The sequence below is a fragment of the Bos javanicus genome, chromosome 21 (assembly GCF_032452875.1).
Source record: "Bos javanicus breed banteng chromosome 21, ARS-OSU_banteng_1.0, whole genome shotgun sequence".
In the NCBI taxonomy this organism is placed as follows: Eukaryota; Metazoa; Chordata; class Mammalia; order Artiodactyla; family Bovidae; genus Bos; species Bos javanicus.
The window spans coordinates 28,110,268-28,123,209 of NC_083888.1; the positions used below are offsets into that span (position 1 = coordinate 28,110,268).

Here is a 12,942-nt window from a genome sequence, read left to right on the forward strand (position 1 = left end):
GGGGATGGCCTAAGGGCAGAAACAACATATATATTTTCAAAGGATAGTCAACAGTCCCAGCACCCTATACTAATCCATCCTTTCTCCAGAAATCTACGATGATATTTTTATCACAGTCTCAATTTCCTCTCCTGTAGGCTAGGTGAATTTAGGGAAGTTACCTTATCTGTTTCAATTTCCACATCCATAAACAGGGGATAACAGCAGTGCTCATTTCATAGGGATACTATGAGAATTAAATCAGTTAATTCATATTAAGCACTTAGAACAATAGCTAACACACAGTAAATGCTGATGACCATAATCACTAAAAACTCGTAAACACACAGATATTTCTGGACTCTGCGATTCCAATGTCCATTCCTGAACTAAAAGACTGCTTCAATGACTCTGAATTTATAACACATTAGATTTTCTAATAAGGCTTCTTTTTTTGAACTTTGACAGTTATTATCCATTTATTTTATCAGATAAACTTTCTCATCAACACATTAAGTTTTCTAGAATACCACACTGGAATTTTATTTGGAATTGTATTAACATTTATATACCAACTCTAGGAAATGTGATCTTTTCTACAATATCCTCCCCATTCAGAGTCCGTATTTTCTCATTTCACTTACTGAAATTTTATGTCCTTTAAAGTTACCAACAATCGCTGTATTTTTCCTAGGTACAACCTTTTTGGAGAAAGATTTAGTGGTATATATCAGAATTTTAAATGCACATACATACCCTTTGATTCAGAAATTCCATTTTTAACAACGTGACACACAGTACTACTACACACATGCAGAAAAATATAAGGCTATTTATTACAAAATCCTGGAAACAAGTTAAATGTGTATCAGTAACCATCTGCAGCCTATTCATGGAATGGAAAAATATTCAATCATTACAAAGAATATAGAATCAAAGATACTGACTGAGAGTTCTACAAACTATTATGCTAAAAGCAAGAAAAGCAAGCTGCAAATTCATGGTTTTTTTTTTTTTTAAACAGAAGTAGGGGAAACAAAAATATCACATGTAAACTACTGAGTACATACACAGCCTGGTTCTTATTAAGCATTTTAATCATCTTAGAAAATTAAATGTGACTTGGTTGGTTATTATTTCATTTCCCCCATCTTTTATGGCCTTTCTCTATATAAGATTTAACGGTGGTCCCAAAACACAGCATTTTAGAAAAATAAGCTTTCAACTGACATTCTACTCAAATATTTAAGAATGCAAACGTCCAAAAACGTAATGTTTAACTAGTGATACTTGTTAATATGCCATAAAATCTCAACACCATAATTCATGAGGAAAAGTATGACTCTTTCTAAAGCATCATTCTACTATGGCAATCCACTGAAAACTTATTTCTCTCCGTAAGTGAAATATCCTTTTTGGATATCAAGTGCCAGAGAGCACACTACAGGAACACAGTGACGTTCTCTATAATATGGCAACAAAGCCTCTCCTCCCCGAAAAGGAAGTCCCAGGAAAGTAAATAGTGTAAGACTATTTTAAAATTATGCGAAAATTTGCCTTTTATTCTAAGTCTTTAGATCAAGTTTTACCTTTAGATTGGTGTTTATCAATGTAGAGCAATAAAAGTACACATAAAAGTTTTCTTAAAGAGAGAACACTAAATTCCTTACAAGAATTTACTCACTGCTAAACGTAACCGCTAACTTCCAGCCAAAAAACAGTCTTGAGTTCAGAAACTTTAGGGCCTCATTATGCCTGGTCCAAGATGCTATGAATAAAACATCTCAAACAGAAAAGAAAAAAACCAAGCAAAAACATGAAGCCAGCACCCGCTTAAGCACCTGATACTACTTAAAGTAATAAACTGATTTTAAGCGAGATTTTTACTCTTCATATTTCTGCATTCCCGCAACCGTTTACGATGGAAAAGATTAAGCTGTACAAAAGGAGAGGAGAATATTAACTGATTTTTAGGAACTTCAGCTTTTTCATGTAACATACGAACTGGCTTGAAAGCAATGAGAAAATGGCACAGTACTTCAAAGGATATGAAAAAACTGACAGGAAAACGTTACTTTTTTAACGAACCCACGGATCTTTGCCAACTTTTATTTTTTAAAGTTCACTGTCCATTTTTAAGTGCAGTGTGCGGTACTTTTGAAAGTGTAACTCGAATTAAACTCTTAAAAAGTGTTAGGAAGTTAGTTTTTCAAATGTCACCTTAAATAAATAAAACAGCGAAAAGAACCAACATACTCCACAGAGGCTGAGTGCCGTCCCAAAGCCGTGTCGCGGGCGCGCGCATACCAGCGACAGTGACATCAGACCGAAACCACACGGTTTCACCAGGGACCAACCACTCCCGCAAAGACTGCAGCCGCCGGGGTGGCCCCGGCCCGCCCGCCGCGCCCCGCGCCCGGCTTCCCGGCGGGACCTGTTGCGCGTCCCCGCCCGCCCTGCTCCCTCCCGCCGCGGGCCGGGGCTGGAGTCGGGACCGGGCAGCGACGCCGCCGCAGTGCACCTGCCCGGGCCCCGGCCGGCCCCGGCCCCGCCGCCCGCCCCCTCCACGCCAGCCCGGCAGCCCGCGGGCAGAGGAAGAAAGGCCCCCAGCGGACGCTCCCCGCGGCGCTCACCTTGGCGGCCGCGGCCCTGGCGGACATCTTGTCTCTCCCGCGCCGCGCAACGATCCTCGGACCCGAGACTCCCCGCCGCCAGCCGCCGGCTCCTCACGCCGCGGCCCAGATAAACATCTCCCGGGAGCGAGCGGGGCGGGGGCTGGGGCGCCGGAGAGGCCCAGCCCACAGGGAGGGGACTGAACTCGGACAAAAGTCCGCGCCGCGCCCGCCCCGCCCGGGGCTCCCCGCGGAGTGCGCCCGGCCGGCGCCTCCTTCCGAGCGCTACGCCCGCAGCCAAGCCGCGGGCACGTCGGCCCACCGCTCGGCCGCCTCTCGGCCGCCGCCGCCACAGCCGCCCGCAATCCGCCCGCCGGCTCTTCGGGGGACGCTTTAGTACGTAACTTTCCGGGTACGAGCCGCAGCAACGGGACGTGGCGTCGGCGGGTTGAGCCGGCGCCGGCAACCGCGGACGACCACGCAAACCTGCCGGCCCGGCCCGGCCCGGCCCACTGAGCATGCCCGGCCTGGGGGTGGGGGCTGGGGCGGTGCGATCGACGGGGGCGGGGCCGTAGCAGGAGGGGCGGGGCCACGAGGGCGCGGGGCGAGCGGCCGGTCCGCTTCCTGTCCGGATGCGACCCCTGTCGCGGAAGGAAAAGCCCAGTTTCCGAAGTAACTTGGAGACGGAGTTTCCTGTTTGTTCGCTGCACGGTCCGGCGGAAAGCGCCCCGGAGGAGCGAGCCCCCCCATACCCAGCCCTTGCGACTTGGAGAGAGACGCCCCTGGCCACGACCCCCGCTGCCCGCCTGCCTGAGCCTCGCTGGGAAGTGCTTCCAGGCTGTCGTAGTGGACGGACCGACTGCCCCGCGAACGCTGGTCACGGGATCATGGGCACCCGAGGGCCCACCCACATGAGGCCTTTATAGAGATCCAGCATCACCTTCAACAGCCCATGTAGACAGGGATCCCAAACGCATATTTTGGGCATCAAAAATCCTAGGATTCTCAGTGGCAAGGGAAGGGGTCGCGCCGGGCAGAGCCGCGAGGACGTTGGGTCCACAGTCCAGGGGACCGGCCCGCAATGCAGACGGCCTCGCTAGACACCAAGGAGTATTTCAGAAACCTCTCCTGCCCTCGTTGTTCTGCACTCTGTAAAACGTGAAGCTCTCAAATGGTAACCTAAAGAACCTAGTATAGTGCCGCAAAAGGTACACAAGAAATGGAAAAAAGCAGAAACGATGGTTTCCTCTTTAGAATTCAACTGTAGGGAAAATCTAACTTAACGAAGAAATACCTGCCTATCATACATAAAAATGAATTAAAATTTCAAACTAAAATACCATACATTTTGCAACCTGAAGCTACAGAACTAAAGTGAAAGTTGTTCAGCCGTGTCTGACTCTTTGCGATCCCATGGACTATACATTCCATGGAATTCTCCAGGCCAGAATACTGGAGTGGGTGACCGTTCCCTTCTCCGGGGGATCTTCCCAACCCAGGGATCGAACCCAGATCTCCCGCTTTTATGGAATTTAAAGCATTCTGCAAATCAAATCCTTTCTCTTTTCTCTTCCTCTCCCTGCCCTCCCCCCACAGAAATGATTACAGTCATTTTTGTTTTAAAGTCATGTTGGATGTGACTTTTGTTTTATTCACTTCAGAACTGTAATGAAAAATTTCTTATGAACATTTTTTCACTGTGGCGTTTCATTTTTTATTTTCAAAGGTGACTGTGGAAAAACCTTCCACATTATTAATCTACCCATTTAATAAGATGTGCAGTCAGCATGACCTGCCCAGAACCAGATACCATTCCTTTAACAGACCTAAACCTGGAAATGTTTAGAATAAACGCAGAGACCTTTCCTCTTTCCTCGTTTGTCACTTTTCACCAGGCCTACTGTACCTAAGTTAAATGCTAGATTACATAATGATATGTCAAAGATCTAATATATCTGATGACAGTTTTAGTTTATTTTATTTTTGCCATGGTTTTAAAAATAATGAAATTAAGCAAGAAATTTAAGCTTGAGAATACTATGCTTTAAAAATTACATTAATAAAAACATTTCAATAATTGTATGCTTTAAAATTTTTTCTAGTGGTATTTATAATATCTAAATTAAGCTGTACAATTTTTTTAATGTATCTCCAATTCTCTAAAGAATGAAGAGAAAGTTTTTGTCATTTGTAAAAATAAAGGTAAAACCTAGTTGTCAATTTAAAACCTATCTCCATTCCTACAGTTTATTTCTTAGAAAATGCTTTGATAAGTGGAAAGCATAAAGCATAATTTCAGATAGTTGCCCCTTTAACAATGAAGAGTTAGTTTATCCACTAAACATCAAAAAAAAAAAAAGTTTCACACTATACCACAACTTTAATGTCTATGTATGGATCTTGTTATAGCTCCTCTGGATCAACTACATAAGAAGAAATACAAGCAAATTTGAGAGTCTCCTTCAGAATTACAATAAGCTTTAACCAAGAATCCCTTTTGACTGCACAGACTATTTCTGGTCATCTAATGCAGACTGAATAGGAAACTAAAAAACCGCAACACTTAAAAGACAACTTCCTGTGGGATTTTTGGTGTCTGTGGCTCAGAGTGAAAAAAAAAAAACTATGTGTACAAAATCTTTATTAATCTTTTAGAACCATTTATTAATACGGCTTTGACCAAGTGAACAACTATATCCATACCCACGTTTTATATATGTGTATTTATGTTTCTATTACCAAAAATAGCCTTAGAAAACTGTTATGTGTTATAGTATGAGCGGTGAGTTTACACATGAAATACAAAAGGAAAATATTATGGCACTGCGGAAGAAAAGGAGACAGTCTTGATGATGTCACAAAAGAGGATATATACACAAAATACTAGAATTAGGAGAACTTTATCAGAGCATCAGAAGAGCAATATAAAATAAATACTTCTACTCTTATTCTTACAGTGTATCTTAAAAATTCTAAAAAGTGCTTCAGAGATTTCCTCCACCAATAAGAGTTGTATAACACTTAACAGAGAAATGCTTTGTGAGGCTCATAGCATTTCTTCATTTCACAGACCAGTAAAATTTCACACCCACACACACACAAAACCACTGGGGTACAATATAGGATGACCAATTTTTAATCTTACTTTATTTTGCAAAGTGAAAACATTTTAAAATAAACATTATGAACTGTACACTTAAAGATGGTTAAAATTGTAAGTTTTATATAGATTTTGCCGCAGTAAAAAAAAAAATACCAAAAGAACATTACATGATATCACCAATACCATTTCATTTTTTAAAAGGACATAGAAACACTAAAAACGGGACTTTTTAAATTCAATTCAGAATAAAGGACAATCCTTCGTAGGAAGAGCTCCTCCTAAGAAAGAGTGGGGCCGTACTTCTCTGAGCAGGACAAGACAGGGTCTCTCTTTTTAGGTTCCTGAATGTCACACAGCCAAGCCCACTGTGCACTCCATAATCCCATGGAGTCCAGGACTACAATCTCTCCTTCACAGCTCAGTTCCCCGCCTTCTACATTCTCCCAGTATCATGATCACTGAAATCCCCGTCCCCTCCAAGCCCAAGCACATATTTCACAGAGAAAACAGAAACAGAGGAATGGAAACTCCCTTATCTTCCTGCCAAATATGACACACCGACCCTAACACCGGGCTTCCCAGGAGGCAATGTGGTAAAGACCCTGCCACCAAATGCAGGAGACACAAGAGATGTGGGTTCAATCACTGGGTAGGGAAGATCCCCCGAGAAGGAAATGGCAACCCACTCCAGTATTCTTGGGCTTCCCTGGTGGCTCAGATGGTAAAGACTCCGCCTACAATGCAGGAGATCTGGGTTCGATTCCTGGGTTGGGAAGATCCCCTGGAGGAGGGTATGACAACCAACTCCTGGTGAGCTACAGTCCATGGGGTCTCAAAGAGTTGGACATGACTGAGCATGTGCGCACGCGCGCACACACACACACACACACACACACACACACACACACACACTCTAACACCTGCTTTTCTCCTCGCTCCCTCCCGATGGGTTAGGAATCCCATTTGGGGGGCTGGCCCTATCAGTTCTCCCACCATCACCTTTGTCCTCCCTCAGCTAAAGGATTCTACCTCTCAAAATTCATGCTTCCCCTAATGTCTCCCATCTTAAAAACAAAACCCTCTGACCCACCCAGGCTACCTTCCTTGGTGTGCCAGCGCTGCAGCTATACAACCCGGCGCTGGGAGGACCCTGCACCTGGGTTTAATGCTCTGACTCTGAACAATTTTCATTTTGGATTTGTGTTTAGTAATTGAAGGTTGAGGGACAATGCAAGGCATACTGGAGACCTGGGGCCTCAGCTCACACTGGCCCTGGCTCCTGTGGCCTCTGGGGAGGGCTTCGCCGGGCAGTCTGTGCCTCCCTGACTGACAGGGATAGGCAAGTGCTGGTATCACAGCATCCTGCGTAAGCAAAGCCATCACTCACCTTGGTGGGAGGGGAGCCTCTTGATCAGCCCCTACTGGGGCTACTGGGGTACCCGGGCTTCCCAGCTTGGAGATTTAAGGATCCTTGCTGGGTGCTGTCTACTGTGGACGTGGCAGCTTGGCTCCCCTAGACTTTGTGACCAGCCCGGCTGTTTCAGTCAGGTGTTTGATGAGAAGGAGGTTCTGGTAGGCCCAGCAGACAAATGGGATCCCCAGGGTCCATGAGGGTCTGTCCTGGCTGTGATTGTCCCCAGGCCCAGGGGTGCCCCCCGGTGCCTGTGAGTGGGGAGTGGGGTCCTCTTTCTCCTCAACCATTCTGACTTGGCTGAGGCTGGTCTCTTCTACTGGCTTGAGAGACAACTCCAGGAACAAGCCCCGACATATCACGTGTGTAATTCAGCTAAGTCCTCATATGAGTTCTGATGTCTGCATCTAAAACCAGCCCAATACAAAGATACATGATAAATCATATGCACCTTTAATGATACTTTGTCCTGCATTTTGAGCAAAGGATCCCACATTTTTACTCTGCACTGGACCCCACAGGGACACAAGCAGCTCAGAGTCCACCCCTGCTAGACAGCATTCTCTCTGTTCACGACAAGCTGCCTGAGACATTCCCCACCCTGCCCCACTCCTGTGTCTCTGTGATCAATTATGTAAAAGCCTTGAGTTATAGACAGATGTTAAAAGTCCATCTGGACCACATTGCCCATTCCCACTACCCAGGAATAACAGTATTTAAATCTAACTAGAGAGTATATACCAGATCGCTTTCTGCATATTTATTTATGCATATACATGGAAAAAGAGAAAGAGAGAAACATGTAGATATATAGCAATGCCTGTTTTCTTTAAACAAATGATAGACTACATTTACTATCTTCCAATTTATTTTTTCACTTAATATTTTTGTCTTGGAGATGATGTCAAACAACAGAAATCTATCTCATGATTTTTAAATGGCTGTGTAGCATTCCACAGTATGGATGTACCATAGTGTATCTAGGGTTTCACCAGTGGCTTAGAGGGTAAAGAATCCACTTGCAATGCGGAGACCCAGGCTTGATCCCCAGGCAGGTAAGATCCTCTAGAGAAGGGAATGACAACTCACTCAAGTATTCATGCCTGGGAAATCCCATGGAAGGAGGGGCCTGGTGGCTAGTCCATGGGGTCGCAAAGAGTCGGACACAACTGAGCACACACATGCACATACTTAGTTAAAATAAACATTTTAAACTGATACTGTCAACTTGCCAACCAAGAATATTAGGTCAACCTATCCTGCCTCCCTGTTAATATCCTGTGAGACAGGATATCAACCTTATATTAACACTTGATATTAACCTTATATATTTTGCCTGTGTGGTAAACAAAAATGGTATATTACTTGGCATGCATTTCATTTAATCCTTTTTTCTGTTGGGTTACTTCTCTTACCACTTTGTTGAAGTTCTCTAAGGATCCCTTTGTATTTCATGCATTCTAAGTCTTTTTGTGTATCTAAGTGTGTGTGTATGTGTGTGTGTGTGAAATAAAATTTCCTTTGGAACAATTTTAGCTTTATATAAGAGTTCAAAAGATGGTACAAAGTATTCCCTTATACCCTTCATCCAAGTTGCCCAATGTCAACATTTTATGTAACTCTGGTATATGTGTTAAAACCAAATAATAACAACAATTTTCTAATATTACTAACAAAAGTGCATTAAGTTCTACCAATTTCAACTCTAATTTATCTGATATTCTCCTAATTTTGCGAAGCCTCCTTCTTTCCAAATGTTATGAACACAATTTTGGCCATGTTCATTTTGAGGCTCTAGAATTTCTCAAGTTCACGCCTATGAGCATGACTATGAAGGAAGCAGAGAATGAATTAAAAAGTCAACAGAGGACAACACACAGGGGACACCTGGAGTTTCATGGTTCTTAATACCTTTTAAAAAAATGTCTTTCTCATCTTGCTGTTTATACACCAGGGCTTCTCTGCTGGCTCAGAAAGTAAAGAATCCGCCTGCAGTGAGGGATACCTGGGTTCAATCCCCAGGTTGGGAAGATCCCCTGGAGAAGGGAATAGCGACCCACGTCAGTATTGTGGCCTGGAGAATTTCATGGAATGCACAGTCCATGGGGTTGCAAAGAGTTGGGGACATGACTGAATGACTTTCACTTCACATAATTAATTTACAGTATTGTGTTAGTTTCTGCTATACAGCAAAGATATTCAGGTATATATAAACACACACATATGTATTCTATTTCATATTATTTTTCATTATGGTTTAATTCAAGGAATTTTTTTCTCAGACTCATCTTTGTAAAATAACTTCTGTTAGATATTTTCTCAGCCTCAGACAACAAATGGAAATTAGAAGAAATCTTTCTATTTCACTTTAGTTTGCAGTCTGTTTCCCGAATGTACCAAACTCATTGAAGAGGGAGATACATTTCTTAAAAGAAGCTAAACAGTGTCATCTGCCAAAGAATGTTTGGATTGTTCTTTTACGCTTGACACAGGTAGGTATGATAAAACCTTTATAATACTAGTCTTTTAAAACAAATAATAACCAAAAAATGTAGAAAAGCTAGTGGAACTTCATTGAAAAAGATGTTAAGTTTTTTTCTATTTAACATAATTTCTAAAAGGAAATATATTTGCAAAAGAAACACTGGAAGGAAAATTAAGAACAAATGAAAGGACTTGCCTTCAGAGAAGGGAGGTAACACGAGACTTTTCTAGGCAGACTCTATACTGTGGTTTTGACTTTGGAAACAAAAATGTTTTACATATTTTTAAAAAATGAAATCAAGAAGAAAAAAGGCATCTGTAAAAACTGAAAACCAACTGGGGTGAGAATATATAGATTAATTTGGTGCCCTAACCATACAAAGAAAAGAATGGTTTTCAGTGACTTGTCCAAAGTACTTTGATGGAATTCTCAGTGGAATATTTTCTAAGGAAAAGGGGACTACAGAGAAAACTTAAATTTCATCCAGTCAGAAAAGACCCTGATGCTGGGAAAGATTGAGGGCAGGAGAAGGGGGCAAAAGAGGACGAGATGGTTGGATGGCATCACCAACTCAACGGACATGAGTTTGAGCAAGCTCTGGGAGATAGTGAAGGACAGGAAAACGTGGTGTGCTGCAGTTCATGGGGTTGCAAAGAGTCAGACAGGACTCAGCAAATGAACAAGTCTGTTACTAATGATATCAGCACTATTATTTCGAAACATTTATGTGTGTGTGTGCATTAACTAATCTAAAACTGTTACAAACTCACTAGTTTACTAATACATGATAATGAGCTGTTTTATTTGTGTATTATCTAATATATTAGTATACTTAATATATCTTAGTTATTATTTACAATTTATATATTAGCATTATCACATTATATATACAGTAGTTCAAAGTTAAATGTAAATACATAACAATTTCAAAGTAATAATGCTGATACAATATATTATTAGCATTAGTGTATGCTAATAATAGTAATATTACATGTTTTCACACATTAGTTAATATATCAATACATATTAGTGTATGTTAACATACACTAACCAAAACTTTTCATTGAAAAAGGAAAGAGTATGAAAAGCAAAGAAGTTAAATGAAAATTCTGCAGTTCTAATTTAAGTTAAAAAATCAATTATACTTGATTTTTAAAACATACTTAAGAGAAAAAGAAACATATATGTATTTATATGTACCAGGACTCCCTGCAGATACCAAAATTCATGGAGGTCCCCTATAAAAAATGGTGCAGTATTTGCATATAAACTGATGCACATCTTCCCATACGCTTTAAATCACCTCTCAGTTCAGTTCAGTTCAGTTGCTCAGTCATGTCCGACTCTTTGAGACCCCATGAACCACAGCAGGCCAGGCCTCCCTGTCCATCACCAACTCCTGGAGTTTATCCAAACTTATGGGATGCCATCCAACCATCTCATCCTCTGTTGTCCTCTTCTCCTCCTACCTTCAATCTTTCCCAACATCAGGGTCTTTTCACATGAGTCACCTGTTCACATCAGGTGGCCAAAATATTGGAGTTTCGGCTTCAACATCAGTCCTTCCAATGAACACCCAGGACTCATTTCCTTTAGGATGAAGTGGTTGGATCTCCTTGCAGTCCAAGGGACTCTCAAGAGTCTTCTCCAACACCACAGTTCAAAAGCATCAATTCTGCAGCACTCAGCTTTCTTTATAGTCCAACTCTCACATCCATACATGACTACTGGAAAAATCCTAGCCTTGACTAGACGGACCTTTGTAGACAAAGTAATGTCTCTGCTTTTTAATATGCCATCTAGGTTGGTCATAACTTTCCTTCCAAGGAGTGTCTTTTAGTTTCATGGCTGCAATCACCATCTGCAGTGATTTTGGAGCCCAGAAAAATAAAATCAGCCACTGTTTCCACTGTTTCCCCATCTATGTGCCAAGAAGTGATGGGACCAGATGCCATAATCTTAGTTTTCTGAATGTTGAGCTTTAAGCCAACTTTTTCACTCTTCAATTTTCATCAAGAGGCTCTTTAGTTCTTCTTCACTTTCTGCCATAAGGGTGGTGTCATCTGCATATCTGAGGTGATTGATATTTCTCCCAGCAATCTTGATTCCAGCTTGTGCTTCCTCCACCCCAGCATCTCTCGTGATGTACTCTGCATATAAGTTAAATAAGCAGGGTGACAATATACAGCCCTGACGTACTCCTTTTCCTATTTGGAACCAGTCTGTTGTTCCATGTCCAGTTCTAACTGTTGCTTCCTGACCTGCATACAGGTTTCTCAGGAGGCAGGTCAGGTGGTCTGGTATTCCCATCTCTTTCAAAATTTTCCACAGTTTATTGTGATCCACACAGTCAAAGGCTTTGGCATAGTCAATAAAGCAGAAATAGATGCTTATAATACCTGATACAATGTAAATGCTATGTAAATAACTGCCAGTGTGCAGCAAATTCAAGTTTTGCTTTTTGGAACTTTCTGGAATTTTTTTCTGAGTATTTTTCATGGTTGGTTGAATACACGAAGAGTCCACAGATACAGAAGGCTGACTATATAGATCTGTCTTCCAGCTCTTGCCAGAGAAAGGACTAAAAACAATAAAAACTCAATAGTAATGAGTCCAACCACTGCCTACACTGTAATCGCCAACCAGGAATGGATGATTACAAGAAACATACAAGATAGGCTTCCCTGGTGGCACAGATGGTAGAGAATCTACCTGCAATTCAGTAGATGTGGGTTCAATCCCTAGGTCAAGAAGATCCCCTGGAGGAGGGTGGCTACCCACTACAATATTCTTGCCTGGAGAATCCCATGGACAGAGGAGCCTGGCAGGCTATGGTCCATGGGGTCGCAGAGTCGGACATGACTGAAAGACTAACGCTTACTTACTCCCCCATATATCCTGAGATATACTGTGCTGGAAAGCAAGGGCACTCTCAAGGGATAATGGTGCCAAGGGAGACAGAAGCCAACAAGTAGCTCCCAAGGCCCAAAGATGAAACAATCTGAGCCTCAAAAAAATGCAAATGATTGAAACACACTGAATATCTAAAACCCATGATGATTTCATAATACAAGCATACCTCATGTTATTGTACTTTGCATTTTCCATAAACTGAAGGCTGTCAAGGATGGCTAGCATTTTTTTAGTAACCAACTACTTTTAAAGTAAGGTATACACATGTTTTTTCAGACACAATGCTATTATTGCACACAGACTACAGTATAGTGTAAACATATCTCTTGTATGCACTGGGAAATAAAATAATTTGTCTGACTCTACTATGATATTCACTTTATTGCAGTGGTGTGGATTAGAACCTTTCATATCTTCGAAGTCTGGCTGTAATATCAAA

The 12,942-nt window shown here is 42.0% G+C and overlaps 1 protein-coding gene across 9 annotated transcripts in view; it reads right to left on the reverse strand.

Moving 5' to 3' along the window:
* The window catches only part of TJP1 (tight junction protein 1), a 259,314-nt gene that overhangs the window by 108,900 nt on the left and 137,472 nt on the right, over positions 1 to 12,942 (reverse strand). For 3 of the 9 annotated variants that reach the window (XM_061394647.1, XM_061394646.1, XM_061394642.1), the window contains exon 1: positions 2,613 to 3,110. The exons of the other annotated variants lie outside the window; for them this stretch is intronic. In XM_061394647.1, the coding sequence (XP_061250631.1) occupies positions 2,613 to 2,639 (27 nt within the window). In that variant the 5' untranslated portion in view covers positions 2,640 to 3,110. Of the gene's footprint in view, positions 1 to 2,612; positions 3,111 to 12,942 lie in introns of those variants that run through there. 9 annotated transcript variants of the gene reach the window in all.